Below are 22,881 nucleotides of genomic sequence, written 5' to 3' on the forward strand. Positions count from 1 at the left end.
ATTTGTAATTTACAAACTAATTTGAAGTTTGTGCTAACAATGACCCAGAGATATTAAACCAAGTTTAGTTTGATTTCTTTGCAATAGTAACCATCAAATCAAACAATTTAGACGAATAATAATCATCTGAAATCTGATTATATTATAGATGCTAATCAATTACTGACAATTGGAGATTGACAATTATAATTTTTAGTTTGGCTCTAAACCTAAACTGCAGAGTATAGACTATAGACAGACTATAGCGACATTTTAAGATTTGTATCGGTACTACAATGACATTTAGTTTAGTTTGACCAATGACGTATAATATATAGACTCAGTGAATGCTTTAAAAAGTGTCCGCAACATGAATACCTTTGTTATTGTTTATTATTTTGATATGAAGTTGTGTGTTTACATATTTTTTGTGACAAGCAAATTTTATTTAAAATTTTTGAGATTCATTTACCTACTATTTTAGTAAAATGTCATTTAGGTATCTTGTTTGTGGTCGCCGAAGTTCGAAGAGCGAAACGTTATCACTTTTCAAGTAAGTTATTTTTTATATGTATGTTTAGGTTATGTTTTGATAGCCAGTGGAGGCGTTTAGTTGTTATTTATTTAATAAATAAATAAATTATTATGCATTATAATGAATAATAACAATTTCCATTAAATTTTTTGTCTTTTTTTTTATTAAAATCATTTAAATATAATTTTTCTTACTAATTTTTTTTCATAGATTTCCTTTTGACGAAGAAAAACAGGAAATTTGGATATACATTTTGCAATTAAATAAGAACAAGCTTTCCAGATGGTCACGTATTTGTTGTGATCATTTTGATCCAAATGATGTTATCATGAAATCTAGCTTTGTTCGTCTAAAAGAAAATGCAAAACCATTAGCTATACCAAGGTGGGTAATGTTTTTATTAAATTTTTACATTGATATTTAATATTTGTATAAATTTTCTGTGTATTGTTTCTTCTATATTGTTTTTTCTTTGCATACAGGTCTTCTAAAGACGTTAAAGAGGTGGTAGGAACTAAAGCTCTCCCTAGTCCATCAGACACCCACAATTTAAATTTCGAACTGCTAGCAGTGAACTAACTTTGTCTGCCTCAGAAACTGAGGAACTCTTAGGCAAGAAAAATATTGAAGGGCATGCTGCAGACAGAGAATTAATAGCTAAAAAAAAATAACAAGAGGCAATATTCATTTAATTTTTCATTTGCATTATTATATCCTTGAATAAGCAATTTTTCTTTCATTAAATCTTTTTATTTTTAGGAAGCATTATGTGGGGGATTTTTCCATGTCGGACTTAGACTGCCTAAGAAAAAGAAAAAGATACATGGAATCAGTAAACATGTATATAGCAAAAAAAAAGAAACAAATTGACACCCTAAGAAAATCTACTAAAAGATGAAAACGACAAGCAACAACATTAAACGCATTGGTACAATCATTAAAAGAAAAACTGTATGTTACAGAAAATGCTGAATCTGTGTTGTTGGTAAGTTTTCTTTCACATATTCTATAAGGAACAAAATTAAATTATTATTATATTCTTTTATTTTTGTATTTTTTTATTGTTTTAGGCCTCTTTACCAGAATCAGCCAAAGCTTTGTTTCAACGATTTTTAAAGGGTGCCAAATGTGCCAAATATTCTCCAGAATTAAGGTCATTTTCACTGGCTTTAAATTGTATTCAGCAAAAGCCTATGATTTTGTAAGAAGAGCTTTTAATAATGCATTACCACACCCATCAACCATAACAAAATGGTACCAAACTGTTGATGGCGCACCCGGATTTTCCAAAGAAGCTTTAAATGCTTTGAAAAACAAAGTTGAAGAAGCAGGCAAGCAAAATAAAACACTTGTGTGTAATTTAATTCTGAATGAAATGTCTATTCGTAAGGTAGTAAAATGGGATGGGAAAAAATTTATTGGCTCTGTAGATTTTGGTAGAGATATAGAATCTGATAATATACCAGAAGCATGAGAGGCACTGGTGTTTATGTTAGTAGCCTTAAATGACAATTTTAAAGTGCCAGTTGCATATTTTTTATTTTGAGAGTTTTTGTGGATAAGAAAAAGCATCCTTAGTAAATCTTTGCTTAAATTTTATTTATGATTCAGGCATAAAAGTCTATTCATTAACTTTTGATGGTGCTGCCAACAATTTATCAATGGCCAATGCATTGATTTTATTTAACTCCTATTTGTACCTTCCTATAAAGATGATGGTAAACGACTTTTCAAAATTATATTTAGGTTGCATTGCATCTGGTACTATTTCCAAATCTAGGTAATTTATAATTATCTCTCCAGATTTGATCCAGGTATCCTTTTACCTTGCTTCCTGACATCTTATCCACCTTCTGTATGCTCCTATCCTTCACATCCTTCTCCATCCATATATGCAATGAAGAGAGATCAAGCATGACCTCCATGAGGCAGTTAGGGTAGTCAACATTGCTCATGTTATGATTAAGCATGCTTGTCTTTGAAGCTTATTCAGCTTCCATTAAGTGGTCTTTTGTTGTTATTTAAACTACCATATAAGTGCGCCATATGTAATCATAGATCTGACTAGTCATATATAGCCAGTACATCGCATCGGTTTGGGTTTCAAACCCCAAATTTTCCCACATACTCTTTGACATGTAGAAAGGGAAACCTTTGCTTTGTAGATTATTCTTTCCAACTGGGCGTTACATGTAAGCTGCTTATCTAATATTACTCCTACATGTTTTACTAAGATTGCTAGAGAATTTTTCTATGTCATACTACCTACTAAGGATATTTAATGTTCTTTGGAGTGTGCTGGAATGAAAATTACCATATTTTCCTCTTACCATAATTACTAGATCATCCCTATAGGCATGTACTTCTTCCCCCGTGTGCGTCAAGAAGTGACATCAAGTGATCCACCAGGAGTGACCAGAGGAGGGGAGAAAACACTCCCCCCTGTGGACACCCTTAGCAGTTTTGGCCAAAATCTCTCCTTGCACCTTTGTGACAATCTTCTATTCACTCAACAATATATTTTCCAGCATTGCTTTGATCCAGTTACACATAGTAACACACATTGATATCTATTTGATAGGGCAATATTAAATGTGCCTTCTAAATATTCTCTCCATTATTAATTGAGTGACTGATTTTCTGAACTACTTTGTCCACTGCTGTTTCTGTTGATTTCGTTCTTGATATGCATGCTGGTTGCCATTGAGAGAATGATCCCTCAAAAGTCTTTTTCTGTTGCCTTCAATAAAAATGATGTAAGACTGATCGGCCTGTGCGATCTAGGCAGGGCATTATCTTGTCCTATTTTGTATATTCACACCACCATTACAATTATAGAAGTCTTTGGTATACAACTTATTTATTATTATAACATATTGTATCTTTATATACAACATATTGTATGTCTTAGAAAATAATTGAAACTGTATTTATTAAGTTGTGTGCATTAATGCGTTAATTAAATTACTAATTATGTTGCAAAATGTTTTATGATTTATTTCTTTTGTATGTTTTTTGTTAAAAATGTATAATTGATTTGATGTTTTTTTTGTTTGTTTTTAATTCATTACAACAAAACACGAAATTAGAATTCAAAAGTTTGTTGTTTGTTTGCACTCAAGTAACCTATTAATTTTCTTCCTAATTCCTTAATATAAACTTCAAAAGTTGCTTTATACAAGAAAATTATTGCAACAGTGAAAACCACCAGGAAATGATAAAAAATGAATTAATCAAAAATTAAGAAGACAATTTGATGCACTGGATTCTTAAACTAATAAAAAATACAGGGAACTCAGAAAGTATACTGATGTAGTGGAGAAAGGGTTATCTAATAACGATATTAAAAAAGGAGATCGAAGGATATCAGTAACTACAGAGAAATCATGTTACTGAACACCACATACAAAATATTGTTAAGCATATTGGGAAATAGATAAATTACCGAAAATACACTAGGGTAATATCCGCCAGGCTTCAGAAAATGAAAATCAACCATAGATGCCAACACAGCTGATTGAAAAGTGATATGAACGTGATATAAATTTTCACTTACTATTTATAGACTTCTAGCAATCTTTCGACTCTCTAAATAGACTCGCAACACTTAATAAAAATGAAAACCTGATTAGATTTATTTATCAAAATTTCCTTCACACTAAATAATAATCAATAGTCCTTAATACAATTTAAAAAATGAGAATTTTTAATCTTTAGGCGAAACTTCAATATTTCATATTGGTAAAATGATTAAAATTCAGGTAATGTACTTACAAACATTATAAAAATAATTTTTTCTTTTATAGACGAGAACACAAAAAAAAATCACAAATATTTAATTTTAATTAAAAAAATAATTATTGTCATTAAAATTGAAATGAGCACGCCGCTGTTCTGGTAAACATACCTTCAGCGGAGATCTTTAGGACACCCGATTATATAGGGAGAATACGGGACCGCTTAGTCTATATATTATACGTCATTGAGTTTGACCTTGAGCTACCTGCGTGAAATGTCTAGTTATACTCGGTTCGCTATGGACTACCTAAGTCTGACGTCACAATGGGCGGGGCTTAGAAGACCTTTCCAAACAAATCTCGTTTGCATGTGTTTCTCCCATAAGACTTTGGAAACGTTAATTTTTTTATATTTAAAAAAATAAATAAGGATTTTCGCTCCCAAATATCTATTTTGTACGATTGGTTTTATAGGTTGTTCTTGAATTTGTGAGGTAAGTGTATCAAAGTATTAAGATATTTACTGTCAAAGTTCATATTTTGAAGTTATATTGTGTGGGATTAAAACTTTAATTATTTTTTTCTTTATTTCAAGGTATTTTGTTGTCATTTTATCAGGGTTATTTTATATTGTAAATCAATAAATCATTGAATTTATTTATGAAGTTGAAAAATATTTAAATTAATGTTTTATTCTTTTTAGGTGTCAGTGATTCCATCCCCTAAAAGACTAAAGATATTCGTTTTCTCCTAGTTTAAGTAGTGAATAAGGACTTTTAGTTTTAATATAATATTCTGTGGAAATCTTTCTATTAATTGCTATAGTGAGTACTTAAAAAATGTTTTTTGAATGTTGTAATGAATGTTGAAAATTGCAATAGTTTTTCAAGTTTATTTTTTAGATTTGAGCATATAATGGCTAGTAAACATGTGTTGAAGATATCCAGTATTACTGAATTTTTCAGTAATGACAACAAAATTATACGAAAGGGTGAAAATGCCCTTGAATCAAATCATGTGAAAAAAATGTTGTTTGACCCTGATTTATTAATCATTAAGGGAGAAGTATTTGCAAGTATGAAAGACAAAACTTATAATGTTGAGGTAAGTTAACGATTTTTAAGTTTAGATGTGGGAATCTAAGTACTTAATTTTACCATTGCAGATTATGTTGAATAAATCATGGCAAATTACTGCTGCAAATTGTTCCTGTCCTAGGGGTATTAAATGCCATCATATAGCCACTATAGCTCTCTTTGGACATTACAATATATCAATTACTGATAAAACATGTACGTGGAACATTCCTGTCCAAAGTAAGACAGAAACTAAAACTGCAGAAGCACTATATCCTCCCAGGCCATATAAAGCCCTTAATAGAAAAATGTCATCCAATGAATTAGAACAATTAAAGATCAAATTAAGTAGTTTTGGTAATACTGTGGGATTCACTTGGCTTTTACAGGAAGAAAAGCAAGAGGCCGAAAGTATTGATATTTCATTAATTGAAGATATCATTTATTCAGAGGAAATGAAAATTTCAACAGATAAAAATTCTCATTTTCTAAAATGTTGTCGAATAAATGATGCAACGATAAAGAAAATAGTACATGAGACAACAGGCCAGGTACTCAATGAAAAATGGTTTCTTGCCAGAAAATATAGAATTACTTCTAGCAACTTTGGCTCCATTATTTCTTGTTGCAAGAGAAATAAGTATCCAGAAAGTTTATTTAAAACACTTATTGGTATGTACTGTTACATTTCTATTATTTTATTATTTGCAATCAAATACAATGCTTAAATTCTGAAGGTTTTCCATCAGATTCTATTTCAATTAATTGTTTGCATATGTCTAAAAATGGTAATGGAGATTAACTGAACTGTTGATATGTTTTAAGAATGTACACTATTATTTATAATAAACACATTTTGTTTGCTTTCATATCTAGCTAAAGTAAAATATTTTTTTATCATTTTTAGGGGCTTATAATTTGGATGGCATCAAATCAATTCAGTGGGGAAGAACACACGAAAAGAGTGGTATAGAGTATCTCAGAAATACACTGAATTTGGATGTGCAGCCTACAGGTAGGTATTTGGCTGACAAAGTCAGGCTTATTAGGAGCTAGTCCAGATGGTTTAATTGGTGATGATGGCATTGTAGAAGTTAAGTGTCCATATACATTTCGGAATGAAAAATTATCTGAAAAGTTGAAAAATTCAGATAAATATATAATATCATATAATGATCAGGATGAAGTATTAATTAATACTGAACATAACTACTACCACCAAATTCAGGGCTGCCTGCATATTTTAGGACGACAAAATTGTTATTTATGTATATGGACGTTGAAGGAGATAATTACAGTTATAATAGAAAAAGATTTGACCTGGGCCCCAAACATTGATCTGTTAGAAAATTTTTATTTGGCTCAATATTTGCCAAAATTGTTGAATGAATGACTGGTTATTTTTAACTGTACATTATGTTTTACATAATATATATATATATATATATATATATATATATATATATATATATATATACTACTTGTTATGTTATGTTTGTAACTAGTTAGAGCAAATGATACTGACTCTAGTCACAAAAGCATTGTATGTGGAGGAGTACCACAAGGTTCAGTACTGGGTTGTCTACTTTTCCTTATCTTTATAAATGACATCACTAACTTAAAAATCGATGGAAACATTTTTCTTTTTGCTGATGATACCAGTATTACCAGGAGGAACTCTAATATTGCAACTCTTCATGCAATTATAACTTCTGATCTACTTAAAATAAAAACCTGGCAGACTAATTTACTCTCTGTTAACATGGATAAGACAATAGCCTTATCCTATAAAAGAGCTCTTCAACTGTTGCTTCTTAATAACAGCCAGAGCAGTATCGTTAATTCTGCAAAATTTCTTGGTATTTTTATAGACAGCAACCTTAAATTTATATTGATTTGTTAAGTAGGAAATTAGCCTCGGCCTTATGCAATAAGATCTGTTTTGGTTCTTCGATATGGCCTTTCTTTTTAGGGTTCTAGTACAGCTACCCAATCTAATGTTGTTTTTAAATTACAAAAAAGAGTAATAACATCTGTTTGGCTTCAGAAGAACAATATATTGCAGAAACTACTTCAAAAATCACGAGATTTAAACTCTTCCCTGTTTATATATTCTGTAAACTGTTTGCTTAATTCGTAAACACCTACATGTTTTTCCAGCAAGACCTAATCATGACTACTCCACCAGAAATTCAAGCTTTGATGTGTATTTACGTATCTTGTCCACTGAGCTAGTTAAGAAATCTATATTATATTCTCCAAAAATATACAACCGTCTCTCTCTCTCTCTCAAACTCCAACTTCTTTCCTTAAGTTCCGTAAATTGACAAAAGCCTATCTATCTGAAAGACCATATTATTCAGTGGAAGAGTTTCTTAACGAATAACTAAGAAATTACAGTATGTTTAGGTACAAGCAACTAATGTATTTTTATATATCTATTTGGGTATGTGTTGCTGCAACTTAAACTTATTCATAAACTAGTTCATAAGGTTTTATTATGCAATTTAGTAATGGATTGTATATTCTATTATCTTATATTTTGTGATATTGACAATTTATGTAATTTTAGTAAATGTTAATTGTTATTTTTTGGCTTTTTGTAAGCTTTGTTCATAAAGTTGTACAATTTTCAGTGACAATAAAGCATATTTCTATTATATAATAACACTCTATTGATACTGATTAGAGTACAGGAAGTTAATGAATTTGTCTTCCTTGACCATATATTTGGCCATTTAATTCAACAAAGTGACAGCAGCTTTTGCTAATAGAGATTTACAGCAGAAATAATCCTACTTTCGTTGAATATTCATCATTCACCTATCTCTTTTGAATTTCAGTGTGAATCATGTACTGTATGTTTTTATAGAGATTTCCATGTGATGAACATCCTAGAAGTTATGTTTTCTTTCTCAATTTAATTGCGATAATTTGTCTCTTGATGATATGTTCAATATTTTTTACCATCTTATATGCTTAACAATCGATCTTTATGTCCCTGTTAAAAAGTATCCAACAAAGAAATTTCCGGTTTGGTTTTCTCCAGATCTCAAAGTTAAAATTATTCAGAAACAGAAAGTTCACAAAGAATATCTTAGAACTCAATACCCCACTCTCTTTAATGAGTTTTCTGTATCTCTAAATGTAAATGCTTAAAATAACAATGTTGTTGTTGGTAATAAAAATAATAGCAAACCTAATATGCCATAATGTTTATATTCAGGCTATTGAGGGGGTTCAACATAAATTCCTAAGATTTATTTCATTTAAGGGTCACCATACAGCTGACGAAATCAATTACTCTAACATTGAAACTTCTCTTAACATCACAACTCTTCAGGTCAGATGCATGCACAGGGGTCTAACTATGCTGTCCTTATTTATTACACTCACATAGTTTCAGTTCACAATTGTTATCCTCCATGTCCCTTTTAGGCAAACCAAGCTTATCAAACCTTTCCAAATTACCCACCATTAATCAAACTATTGTATTGTTGCATTTTCTATTTATTATTACGATAAATTTTAATAGCAAAAGTTGGTTATTTTTTCTATATTACTAAATGTAAATTTTGATCAACAGAATCAACTGGCTGTTCCATTGTATTTCAATTTTTTTTTATTTAACAATAAATGTATAGTTGTGTGGACATTACTGCTGTAACATTATTTCTTTTGTTGCTTATATTAATTTTTATTGATAAATTGTGAGAAAATCAATTTATTTTTATATATAAATTTTATAACATTAATAAACTTTTCAAAGAGTAAATAGTGTTTCATTAAGTATATACAATACAAGGGTTTGCACTGTGAAAAAAAAACTCAGGATGAATTTAAAAAAATATATTTAATATACCAAAAATTTAAATAATTCATTATTGTTGTAAACAATGTAATTATCTTCTCTACACAAGAAGCAACTGCAGTAGCATAGCAGTAGGTAGATTTTAAAATTATATCTGTGGTTTGAAGACAATTTGGAATAAGTGACAATATATTTCATGTTAAAAGAGATCAAATGGTAAAATTTAATAAAACATTAGGAATTGATCATCAAATAATTTTTGTATTACAACAAAGCTAGCATGTCATAAATTTGTTTAACAGTTGATTTGTAAAGATATATTTATACCTTCAAGAGTTAAAGCTATAAGAAACATTGAAGATTCAAAACCAAGTTAAAAAAACATTTGTTGTTAAATATAAAGCAATTTTTAAAAGACACAGTTTAATAATTTTTATTTGTTAGAATTGTATAAACATTATTATTGTATTTTTTATACTCTATAAACATAATGTTACTTGGAGTTAATACATCAACACATAAATATTTCTTTAAAAGTTTACACTTCAAAAGGCCCAAGTACAAAATTTAATTGATGTCACAGATCCAAATTTATCTTTCACCATCTACATTCACTTTTTATTTTCACAAGAATAAATGTTACACCCTCTTACTAACACCAATAAAGTACTTTATGAGTAATATTCCTCAACTTCTTTAATAAGAGGGTATTGAAAATTCGTTAAAGCAGCACATAACTGAAATATCACGGTTATTTGAGACATGTAAAAATTTGGAATTTGCTGCAATATATTGTAACACTTTATTCTTCGGATCGCCCTCTCAACATGTATCCTAGCTTTTGCTATGGTTTCTGTTTCATACACCTGTTCCTCTGTAAACTGAGGGGTACTTAGAAAAGGAGGAATATTTAAGTGTACCCCCTCAGGCAATAAATCTTTAATTAAGAAACCTTTATCCGCTAGAATAACATCACCATAGGTCATTTGGTCTAGAATGCCACAGTTTTTAACAATTTGTTTATCAGAAGTGGATCCAGGATAGGCACTGCTGACATATGTGATGACACCATTTGGTGCTACTCCTACAAGAACCTTCCAGGTGTTATGATGCTTATAAGAACTATATGTTAATTTTTGTTTTTCCATGCTAGTGGGAGTAACTGAGTACACTTCTGTACAATCTATGATGATTCTACAATTTCTAAATGATGAAAATGCAGTTGGAAGGCATGCTTGATTTTTTTTTCTTGAGGGAATCTTTTCCATTAGTTGTTTAAATAAAATTTCATGCAAGGCATATATCCATGTCATCACAATATTAGTGACAGTCGCTGTACTGCAATTAAACCTAATTGCCAAATCTTCATGTGGTAAATTTAACCTTAATTTCATCAGTGTCATTAGCATTTGGTCAATTTTGGGTAAAATTTTTACTTGCCAGTTTGCGTAATAATTTAGCTCAAAACCTTCCATAGTTTCAAATAATGTTAAGTACAGAGCACTGGTTGGTATTCCTGTGTACATTAAAATATGAGCATCATTATTTTTAATTTGTTCAAAACTAAACCGACATGAAAGATTTTTTAATTTTTCACTTAATTGATTTACTTCTTCTTTAAGAAAGTAATTTTCCGCCCCTACAGATGCATTACTTCTTTCTGGTAGAGATACAGCCACTTTTTCTGTGTGAATTGATGTGGATGGACCTGGTTCAGGACTATTTGTTGATGGTCCAGCTGCTTCATCTACAATATCAACTGAAGATGAAGTTGCCCCTTCATCTAATGAGGAATTTATTTGCTGAGCCTGTCTTTTGCTAAAAAAAATATTCCTATTATATTAAGATATTCATTTAAATCAGATTTAAGCTTACCATTTTCTGGAGTAGAGAACACAAATTTTCTCTTTATATTATGCTCAAAAATTGTAGGTCCATTTTTCCTATCTTGATCCACAAAATGACAACTACAAACTAACGAGTACTTAGATGGTTCTCTATCTTGCCTCCTGAAAACAGACCAAAATAAAGTTATTAATTTTAGCCTAACATACAAATAGCACAATTACATTTTAAATTATCTTTAAAAATCATGACAGAGACTTAGTATAAATCTGAAAAGACAATCACAGAATATCTAAAATATAAGCAATATTAAAACAAACTAATAAGTACTTTTACCTAATGAGATTGATCCACTTCTGCTTCTCTGAAATTTTCGAAGGGAATACAAAAAATTTGCATCTTTTTTGCTCACTGTAATGTTTACAGTTTGGAACGAAGCACATAACCATTTTACTAATAATGGGATAGATGTAATAATAAAATAACAGTCCTATCCTTATAAAAACGAATATCTCAAGACTTTTGGGATAAAATCCACCTAAAAAAAATAAAAAATAAATTTAAATTTTTTTAACTTTGTAAACAAATTCAAAGATTTATTGATTAATTTTGAAATAATCGGATAAAAACAACAACAAAATACCTTGAAATAAAGAAAAAATAATTAAAGTTTTAATCCCACAGAATATAACCTCAAAATATGAACTTTGACAGTAAATATCTTAATACTTTGATACTCTTACCTCACAAATTCACGAACAACCTATAAAACCAATCGCACAGAATAGATATTTGGGAGCGAAAATCCTTATTTATTTTTTTAAATATCAAAAAAATCAACGTTTCCAAAGTCTTACGGGAGAAACACATGCAAACGAGATTTGTTTGGAAAGGTTTTCAAAATCCCCACCCATTGTGACGTCAGGACTTAGGTAGTCCATTCCCAGTCCGAACTGTCTAGTGAATTTAGTAATTATTTTTTTGCGAAGTTAGTTACTTTTTGACAGACTAAAAGTGGCTGGAAATTACTATACAACTAAGCACACGTACTCATAGCCAATATTAATAGTAAACAAACTAAATAGTAAATAAAATAGAACTTTGTAACAGCCACTCCGCTCCGTGGCTGAATACCACCGAAGTTACCATGACAGTGTCCACCGAGAGTGAACGGTGACAAGAGACAGATATATATGTTTGTTGTTGTAAGATGTAGGTTAAATTGTAACACATGGTTTTCCTTTTAATAAAATCGTGTAAATCAATATTCACAGTCATTACCTAACTATTTTAACTAATACCCACATCACAACTGGCGCCCAACGTGGGGCAAAATAGTTTAAAGTGTAGTTCGTACTGTGAAAATCGTAAAGTTTCATTGTGAACAGAAAAAAAGTGTTTTTGCTCCCGCCATTGTAAGGTGATTAGTGGACATTTTCACTTAGTTTAGTGCTTCACAACAATAAATCTACTGTGTATGTGACTGCTGTGGAAACTCCGCACAGACCATCCAAAAACATCCTGTGGGAATATCAATCTTCCACTACAGACCATTCAAAACATCCTGTGGGAATATCAATCTTCCACTAGGCCATTCAGAAACATCCTGTGGGAATATCAAGCTTCCATTCAAGGGTATTTACAAGAAATAAGCAACAGAAACTGTAAGCCTTTAATTTTATTACTATTTTTGTGTTAAACTTGCAATCACGGCAACAAACGATAAACACAGTTATTCGCTTAGGTCGACGACGGTTTTTAGTTCAAGCGAATCAACATCAGCAGAAATGTCTTCGGTAAATTTAACAAGCGAACAGTTTCAAGCCTTATTAAATACAATAGCAAGGCCTATTTCGGACTCAGGTAGTTTAGCAAAATGCGCTTCTCGCTTCGATGGATCAAAGGGGGCTGATGTAAAAGCTTTTATAGATGCGGTCGAGATCTATAAAGAGTGCACCCACGTATCTGACGCGAACGCATTAAAGGGTATACCCATGCTGCTAGACGGTTTCGCCGCCACGTGGTTTCAAGGTGTTAAAAATACGGTAAACACGTGGGCCAGCGCCATTAATTTATTACGATCGACTTTTGGACCTCAAAAACCAGCCTACAGAGTGTATCGGGAACTGTTTTCGACGGAACAAGATGCTAAAACTCCGTGTGACATTTTTGTATGCAAAGCGCGCGCTATAATAGCTCAGTTACCGGCAGATACATTAACCGAAGCCACTCAATTAGATATGGTATACGGTTTGTTGCATAGGAGAATACGTGAAAAAGTAGCACGTGATAAGATCAATACATTTAGCGAACTCTTAAAAGAATCGAGGCAAACTGAAGAATCGTATGAAAATCCGGAAATAAACATTAAAAACGAAAACGAATCAAAACGGGTACGGTGTAGCTTTTGCAAAAATCCAGGTCACGTGAAGGATGAATGTCGAAAATTGGCCGCAGCCAGAACCAGGGAAGCAGATTCTCGAAAATCTTCGGTTGAGCCCAAACCTAATCCTCCTCTAGTAACTTCTCGTACTAGCCCTAAACCAACCTTTTCCACTTCGAATCAGATTTCGTGTTATGGATGTAAGACTCCTGGATTCATTAAGAGTAATTGTCCAAAATGCAAATCATCCAGTAAATCCTCAGCAGTATCTGAATTTATGCTTGCTGAAACAGTTAATGTCGACCAACAGTTTGCCACAAACCTATCAACTAAACCCATTGTTCAGGTCACTATTGAAGGTCATGTAGGTCATTTTTATCTTGATTCGGGAGCACAGTGCAGTATTGCTGGCTCTCAGTTAAGAGATATTCTCTTGAAGGATGAGGTACCCTTTTCCACAAAAAGTGTAGACATGACCCTAGCGGATGGTAGGACTACTTCTACTACTGTTTTGGTCTTTGATTTAGTTGTTATCTTACAAAACCGCTCTCATAGCATTTCCTTAATTTCTGTGCCCACACACACAAATAGTCGTACCTTACTGGGGGCAGACTTCTTAAGAAAAGCTAACATCATTCTAGACATTCCTAATGACTCATGGTTTTATGGTGATGTCCCTAATATCCCCTACTCATTTGCTCCAGATCCAGCTCAGGTCAGCTCTCCTTGCCAGGTCAATAGCGTTACTCTTGCTCATTTAGAACTACGAGTAGATGAAGGAATTTCTCTATCCTTAGAAGGAAGATCCAATCTTAACAACATTGTTAAGGAAAATTCTGATTTATTCGTATATAATATAGACCCTACTCCATATGCTGAACACTCCATTGTATTGGTTGATGATGTACCAATATCTGTTCCACCTTACCGTATGTCAGAGCCCAAAAGGCAATTACTGCGTCAGGAATTAGATAAACTTTTGGCTCAAGGCATAATCGAAGAGTGTGAGTCCCCATATGCTTCACCCGTGGTACTTGTGCCTAAGAGAGATGGAGGTATCAGATTAACAGTAGACTATCGACGCTTAAACGCAATAACACGTGCAGATAAGTACCCTCTGCCACGTATTGAAGATATTTTGCATGCAGCAAAGGAAACCCGATTTATGACTACCCTCGACTTAAAATATGGTTATCATCAAATCTCTGTACGAACAGCTGATCGTGACAAAACAGCCTTCGTGTGTCCATTTGGCACCTTTCGTTACACACGCATGCCCTTTGGTATGTGTAACAGTCCCGCTAGTTTCCAAAGGATGATTGATAAATTTCGTGCTGGTCTTCAAAATCTGAATATCCTAGCTTATTTAGATGATCTGATAATATTATCCCCATCCTTCTCTGATCACATAGACGATTTGAAACAAGTATTCAACCGGATGCGCCTATTTAAATTATGTCTAAATAGAGCAAAATGTTCATTCGCCTGTGAGGAAGTCCTATATCTCGGACACATCCTTTCACCTTTGGGTATCCGGCCAAGTGAAAATAAAGTATCTGCCATATTAAACATGACACCACCCCTAAATGTTACTCAACTGCTAAAATTCCTGCAAACATGCTCATGGTTCCGTAGATTCATCGAAAATTTCTCCCATGTTGCTAAACCTTTGTCGAATTTAACCAAGAAAAATGTGAAATGGACCTGGGGAGCAGAACAACAAGAGGCCTTTGAATGTCTGAAACAATTATTGTGTTCCGCCCCAATCCTACGACAAGCTGACTGCAATTTACCTTATATACTTCGTACAGATGCTAGCAATTATGCTTTGGGGGCATGTCTTCTCCAGGGGGAGAAAGAGAACGAACGACCTGTAGAGTATGCTTCGAGACTTCTGACTCCTGCTGAACAAAACTATAGCACTACAGAACGAGAAGCTCTCGCTGTGGTTTGGGCAGTGAAGAAATTTCGAGGATACTTAGAAGGCGCTACTACAATAGTGCAAAGTGATCACCAAGCCTTAAAATGGCTAATGACCTTAAAGTCCCCTACTGGACGGTTAGCTCGATGGGCTTTAGAGCTCATGCCATATGACCTAAAAATAGAATATATCACAGGAAGAAAAAATGTAATCGCAGATACTCTATCAAGGCCTCCCATGACAGAAGTTCCCATCATAGCTGAAGTTCATCTAGTAAGAGTAGATTTTCCAACTCTTAGTGTTGCTGATGTTCGAGAAGAGCAGCTTAATGATCCAGATGTTGCCAAGATTATTAGATGTTTAGAAGATCCCTCTTCTGACACAAGTGTAGATTTCAAGAGGTGGGCAGAAAGAGGATATATCATGAACAATGGGATATTATACCGTTATACTCCTGAAGTAGATGAAGAAGAGCCCCAATTGGTAGCGGCTAGTACACGTATTCCTCACATACTGCATGAGTACCATGATTCCGCTACTGCTGGTCATTATGGAGTGGAGAAGACATATCAAAGAATAATAAAACGCTACTATTGGCCTGGAATGAAGAAAATTATCTCTGACCATGTAAGTAAATGTCTTGAGTGCCAACGCTATAAAGTCTCTAACCTCAAACCCGCTGGTCTCCTACAAACCCCTGTTCAGTCCCAGAGGTTTGAAGTGCTATCTATTGATTTATTTGGGCCTTTGCCCCTCTCTCCTCAAGGTTATACATGGATTCTGGTAGTGGAAGACACTGCTAGTCGTTGGGTAGAATTATTCCCGTTAGAATCTGCTACTGCCGCTGCCTGCGCCAAGTGTTTCATAGACAACATAATCTTACGATACGGAATCACTCGTCGAGTCGTCAGTGACAACGGTACTCAGTTCGTGAGTGCGGTAATGCAGCAAGTGGCGCATTGTTTTGGGTACCAACAGAACCTTATACCTGTATACCACCCGGAAGCTAACCCCGTCGAACGAAAAAATAGAGACATTAAAACTCAGTTAGCTATTCTAACAAATAATGACCATTCGTCTTGGTCTGAAAAGTTACCCGCTATACGGTTCGCGATGAACACTGTGAAGTGCGACTCAACCGGTTTCACTCCCGCGTACCTCACGTTCGGTCGCGAGTTACGAACTCCTGATGATGCAAATCGTGATTTTCGAAGCATCATAGCCAAGGACAACTTCGTGCCACAAATTACGCCCTATCTAATAACTTTAAGTAAAGCTCTTAGTGAAGCCCGCGAGACACATGAACAATCCCAAGATAGACGTAAGAAGTATAAAGACTGCCACCGCCGCTCGGTTTCGTTCGAAGTAGGTGATATTGTGCTAGTCGATTCGCATACACTAAGTGACGCGTCTAAGTCCATAACTTCGAAGTTCGCGCCGCGTCGTGACGGACCCTACAAGATGACCAAAATGCTGTCCCCTACAACCTATGAAGTTTCACACATCGACACTCCGGATGTTCCTGCTGGAAAATATCATGTTGCAGCCTTGACGCCTTTCCATGCCGATCCAGAAGATCCGTGCCCTGCTCCAGTTCAACCTCTCCGTAGAAGAGGTCGTCCAGTGAAATCCTCAGAAGCCGACCCTCCTGCTCCACTGGTCTCCTGCCCAGAGTCTTTGACCCTTGGGTTAGACGATAGCGAAATGGGCCCCCCTGTTGGAGATGACCTTGCTCAAATTGAAGCTGAACCTGAACCTGACCCTATTGCCAGACGTAGACAACCCCGACCAAAACGTTGTCATTGCTGTCCTGTAGAGCTCTATTCCTGCTTAGACTCTGTTGCCCCACCCGCGAGTCGCCAGGGTGGTGCAAAGGGGGAGGATGTAACAGCCACTCCGCTCCGTGGCTGAATACCACCGAAGTTACCATGACAGTGTCCACCGAGAGTGAACGGTGACAAGAGACAGATATATATGTTTGTTGTTGTAAGATGTAGGTTAAATTGTAACACATGGTTTTCCTTTTAATAAAATCGTGTAAATCAATATTCACAGTCATTACCTAACTATTTTAACTAATACCCACATCACAACTTTGCGAATTACCGACAATCAATATTTATTTATCTGCACCATATAATAAATAGTTATGTTAAATTATAACAACTAAAATATATTATTTAAATATATACTACCCAAAATTTGATGGGTTTAGTATCCACTTCCACTATTTAAAATAATTCTCCTTTCTTTAAAGAAAGAGGTCTGCAATAGTAGGATACTTGAGCTATTAATACTGAGAAGTAGGAATTGTTGTGTTGTAGGTTTCCGACAATGAATCTGTCAAAATATGCCCGAGCTAAGCGAATGGAGTATATTAGTGGTCTGTCATAAGGATAACAAGCATGTTATGAGGAATAAAATATTGTGACAGACATGCCACTTCCGGTTATGGTAAAATGATAGATAGAGACAGACTTTTCAAAGTTAATAACTTATCCATTTACAAATACCTTTATCTTAAAAACTTTTGTACACAAGGAATAGATAACGTTCTTTCAGGAATTTGTTACAAAATTAAATTTCTAAATATAGGATATTCCCAAATGATACGTCATTTCTTTAAATTTTACACCACAGTAAGTCAATAATTTTAAATGAAACACCCTGTATTTTATAATTTTAATAAAAAACGACTCAGTTGTCTTTCAAATAGTATTAGGATTCCGTATTATACCTAAAGTTAATATTTTTGGAGATACTTGTGGTTTAATGTTTAAGATAAGATTTTTATTGTTTTATTCTAGGAGGCCGTGTATGAATATGTCATAATTGTGGTTATTGGCACTTTTGCAAATGAATACAAATGGCTCGTTTAAAATTAAATAATGAAGAATACGTAAGTTTACTTTTAATACATAGAGAATAAGACATAGCTATTACTCGAACATGTACTTTATTTGCTAAAAAAATATCCAGATCGACCACGAACTACCTGTGTCACTGTAAAGAGATTCGTGATCATACAATTAATGTTCTTCGTTACTATACTACTTATCCCGAAGCGTCATTACGCTGAATTAAAAAAGAACAAAAATTTCATCCCTATTCTAACATCACACTTCAAAGTTTTAGGAAAACAGAGATAGTAAAAGAATATAATTTGCAACGATGTAATGTTAAGAAGATAATAAATTTTTGAAGAATATTATATATTATATTGAATCAAAATTTACAAAAAACAGAATGTTTAATAGGCACAATTCGCATTACTGGAGCGAAGTAAATCCACATTTAACAAGAGTACCTACGTGATTTTCAGGACGTAAGACTCCACTGAGGTTGCTAGTATTTAGACGAAGTGTCTGTGAGGACTTATTGATAGCAACTCTTGTTGTCTGCGAGTCCTATAAAGGAATTCTTAAATAAATCTTTTGTGATGGTATAGAGCCAACTACGTTAAAAATATACCGGATGGTTAAAATTTTATTGTTTATACAGGAAAATTAATTTAAAATATTTAGAATATGACAGTATATATTGTTTACCTGCCCTGTGTCTGCTTTGTAATTAATTGCCGCAGTAGATACTCTATACCATTCCTGGTGCAAAATGTGGTGGGGGAAACCGGTTTTAATCAAGGTCAATCAAGTACAAGGTCACGCGAAGGTTACGTTCAAGGTCATGTGGAGGTAAAGGTTACGCAAAAGGTCAAGTCCAAGGTCACGCGAAGGTTACGTTCAAGGTCACGTGGAGGTAAAGGTTACACAAAGGTCAAATCCAAGGTCACGTGAAGGTAAAGGCCACGCAAAAGGTCAAGTTCAAGGTCACGTGGAGGTCAAGTTCAAGATCACCCAAAGGTCAAGTTCAAGGTCACGTAAATGAGATTAAAGGTCGTGTAATGGTCAAGTTCAAGGTCACAGTGACAGTCAAGGTTAGGATAGGATATTGGTTTAATAAAAACTATTATTAAAAAAATAATTATTTATTAACTATTTATTACACTGTTATACATCTCTTAAATTTTCAAGCGCAGACTTACATAAATGACAATTGGATTGCGCCGGTGCTGTACCTTCAAGCTCTGTTCTCCACTCGGGACGATTAAAATGTACAAAACGTGGCAGACGAGTCTGAACTTCAAAATCTTGAACTGCTTTTGTGGGTAATTTATACCAAGATCGAAGTAATTCCAACGGTTCCACACATTTTCTAAAGTATGGTAGGGTAAAGTTTTCTAATTCTGCTTCAGTAAACTTGTACAAAGGTTTTTGCGGATGTTGAACCATTAATTTTGCTTTGTGACAACACTCCATTGATATTAACCTGTTAATGTTCTTAAACATCAAATGTACTTACTTTTTATTTATGTAAATCAAGGTCACCTCTACTCAGCAACTAAGGCATGCGCACTGTTTAAAATGTAAACTACATAAATTGAGGATTTTAAAAGCGATCCTTAGTAACATTTAGTTCGTCGTAATATAAGTTAAACAGTAAATAATTTTCAGAAATTTAGTAAAATTTTGTTCGTCGTGAGATTAGAAAGGTAATAAATATTTTTCAATCAATATTGTTGCTTACATTATTAATTTTTAGAATTTAGTCATGGATGCATGTTTAGATGGTACAAAACTCTCAACGTAGCTGAAGCTGTCCGAAATTTGCAATGGGTTTTGAATGAAAAGGCATACGATTTTGAATACGAAGCCGAACGAGCTACCATAAGAATGAGAAGATATACGGTAGAAGAGTGTAATAAAAAATCAGCAACATATCATACGGGAGCGAGAATCTGCGAAGATTATTTATCTGATAAAATATGCATGTGTTGCTTTTTAAAAAAAATTAAAAATCTAGGGCTGACTGATTTTTTACATCAACTCAAAGATGTTCTACCTAAACATTGTTTTGAAGATGAAGGGGTAGATACTGTAAATACATGTAAATACAATAAATAAATAATATATTTTATTTTGTAGTTTTCATTTCAACACAACAAAGCGTTTAAACAAGAATTGGAGGAATTTATGGAAAAAATTAAAGAACTAAAAGAAAAAATAAAACAATTCGAAGACAAGCAAGTAATGTTTAAATCATTTAGTAAACTACACTTAAGTAAATTTCGCAGAAAAATTAAACCGTATACTATGTAATTTTTGTATTAATAAATGATTTTAATGCTAATTGGTTGTTTGTTTTACAATATTTATAACTAAGAAATAAAACAAAAATAATGTAATATATATTTTTATTTTTGCATTAAAAAAGTATTATACAACCAAAATACATTAGATAAAGCACAAATACATTTTTTACTATTATGATAAAAACAAGCAGGTTCCTTAACTTCTAATTATGGTTGTTCATCCAATTCGTATAAAGGAACAGCAATGTATTTTTTTAAATAATATTTCTTTTCCAACCCTTTAACGTAAACTGCATCAGCGTTTTGTGTAATATCCTTTAAAATATTTGCAAAATGATAAAGGGGTGTAAAACCAAAATTCCAATCAATGCAGTGATGATTTCTTGTTAACCAAGTTGCCTGTCTGTGTAAATCGGAAGACAACATTCTAATAGGAAACGGAGACTTGAATACATAATGACAAATTTGTGTTCCATTAAAAGCAGCAAGTTCTTTCACTACAAATTTATTATTTTCTATTTTAAACCCTTGAACGTCTATTACCAGATTCATTTTAACAACTAACATTTTGACTATGATACAGACCTTTTATTGCTGTCTCACAATTTTAATTAAAGGATTGTAAGAGAATTCTTTTTCATGCAATATTAAGCAATAAGCGGAAACATTGTTTCCTACAGATTTACTAGTTTCAAATTCTATTCTCAAAACAACAGAGCCACTTTGAATTATTTCTTTTTGTCTTGAACAATCAGTATGCACTATAGGAGCATTCTTTTTAAATTCTTCTGGACTGAATATTGGTTGATTAGTTTGAATATGATAATAAGATTCTTGGAAATTGGCAAACATCTCAAACAACGTTGCAAAACGGTTGGTGTCAAAATCTAAGTTGAGATCTTGATAAGGATATCGCTCCGAATTAAGAAACATACGGATATTTGTTAGATTGCAGTGATCAAATTTACTCATATCTTTCAGCATTTTTCCTTTTCGACCATCATGGAAAGCTACTACAATGTGTCGAGGACTTTCTAGCTTTGTAGTTGTTTTTACTGGCCAAGTATGACGTGTTGAATTATTTAAAGTGGGATACTCACCCAATTCCCAACTTCTAAATTTAATAGGTAGTTCTATGTTACTACGAACTATTTTGTTTAATCGCAATTGTTCGCTAATATTGGGTAAAATATGAGGTACATTCCAATATAGTTTATTAATTGCAATTTTTGGTTTTTCTGTTTCATCTGTAGCAATAATAGCATCAATATCATCTTTATCTCGTATTAAGACTAATTCTTGTCTCATGTTTATTATAATTTTTTGAAAATGTTCGAAAAAACCGGACCAAATTTTTAACGGTATGCATACGTTAAAATTCCCATGGTTATCAATTACCAGTTTATCACCTTTTGGAAACCATCCAGCATTTTGTAAGAGTTTACTCTGATTTTCATTAAGAGACAAATAATTTTTCAAAGTCGAAATTAAACCAATATTTCGTACAGAATCAATTATAACACCGTTTAACTTATACCTTAATTCTCTAAATAAATATGATATACCGTTATTATGGTAAAGTATAGGCGTCTAGATCTTGGATAGGAATTCTAATTTCATCATTATAGTTTAAATTTGATGTATATGGTTGATAAGTGTGATACTGATAATCTTCAATAGTTGTATCGCTAAAAGGTTGACTCAACACATGTAACATTTCCATTACATTAAAACTTGATAACCAAGTGATTTCAAAAATTTACGATTTTTAGATGTTAACAGCTTAGATGTTATCCTTCTACTAATTGTTTTAATGACATGACGTCTTTTATAGGAATGTTTGGGATAATTACTTTGATGAAACTGCAGAACCATTTTACTCAATTTTTCTAAGATGTAGCCGAACAGTAATTGTCTCTTTATTAAAATTAACTAAATTTCCTTGTTGATCTAAAACTCGAACAGTTATGTTGCTTATCGTCTTGTTGCTTACAGGATAATACAAGATGGTTAACGGTTGCTCGACTATTTTATACCCATTAGGAACTTGAGGAAAAAATTGATGAATAATATGCACAGCCTTTCCATTTAAGAAAGATCCAACAGCAATATTACAATCAATACAGATAGTATTAACTTTTAAAATATTTAACACATTCGTGGATATATGAAGTTTATTTGGTGTTAGTTTAACTCTTTCGAAACCTAGTAAACTTCCTATAGAATTATCAACATCAAAATTAATCCAATCACTACTTTTAATACTAATTCTATTTGTATTTATATCGGGTTTCATACTAATTATGCTAGCGGTTTGAATCATTTCATTTTTAATTATTTTAATAATATCAACTTCGTAGGCACCTACAGGAATTTTAAAGGTAAATTCGCTGTTTTTACCCCACACAAAAACATTATTATGAATATCGACATTTGGAATACTGT

At 32.9% G+C, this 22,881-nt stretch overlaps 3 protein-coding genes and 1 long non-coding RNA gene across 5 annotated transcripts; 2 read left to right on the forward strand and 2 right to left on the reverse strand.

The window, feature by feature from the left end:
- Nucleotides 1-304: 304 nt before the first annotated feature.
- LOC140451681 (uncharacterized) lies at nt 305-4,477 on the forward strand. 2 transcript variants are annotated; one of them, XM_072545526.1, is made up of 4 exons: nt 305-532; nt 725-898; nt 997-1,499; nt 1,585-4,477. In XM_072545526.1, exons 1-3 carry the CDS (start codon nt 468-470, stop codon nt 1,091-1,093), a joined length of 336 nt encoding a protein of 111 aa, XP_072401627.1. In that variant the 5' UTR covers nt 305-467; the 3' UTR covers nt 1,094-1,499; nt 1,585-4,477. The 2 variants fall into 2 exon arrangements, 1 of the variants encoding a protein (XP_072401627.1); XR_011952094.1 differs by having other exon boundaries at nt 305-898; nt 1,274-1,499.
- A 637-nt stretch (nt 4,478-5,114) lies between these two features.
- On the forward strand, nt 5,115-9,122 carry LOC140451687 (uncharacterized). The gene is made up of 3 exons (XM_072545532.1): nt 5,115-5,355; nt 5,417-5,999; nt 6,235-9,122. The coding sequence occupies exons 1-3, from the start codon at nt 5,167-5,169 to the stop codon at nt 6,381-6,383; spliced, it is 921 nt and encodes a 306-aa protein (XP_072401633.1). The 5' UTR covers nt 5,115-5,166; the 3' UTR covers nt 6,384-9,122.
- Nucleotides 9,123-9,161: 39 nt separating this feature from the next.
- On the reverse strand, nt 9,162-11,919 carry LOC140451690 (uncharacterized). The gene is made up of 3 exons (XR_011952095.1): nt 11,727-11,919; nt 11,320-11,521; nt 9,162-11,147 (listed from the first exon to the last, which is right to left on the reverse strand). It is a non-coding gene; the product is annotated as an uncharacterized lncRNA (long non-coding RNA).
- Nucleotides 11,920-21,024: 9,105 nt separating this feature from the next.
- On the reverse strand, nt 21,025-21,744 carry LOC140433995 (uncharacterized). The gene has a single exon (XM_072521965.1). It carries the CDS (start codon nt 21,742-21,744, stop codon nt 21,025-21,027), a length of 720 nt encoding a protein of 239 aa, XP_072378066.1.
- Between the last annotated feature and the right edge of the window lie 1,137 nt (nt 21,745-22,881).

The sequence above is a fragment of the Diabrotica undecimpunctata genome, chromosome 1 (assembly GCF_040954645.1).
Source record: "Diabrotica undecimpunctata isolate CICGRU chromosome 1, icDiaUnde3, whole genome shotgun sequence".
NCBI classification, from domain to species: Eukaryota; Metazoa; Arthropoda; class Insecta; order Coleoptera; family Chrysomelidae; genus Diabrotica; species Diabrotica undecimpunctata.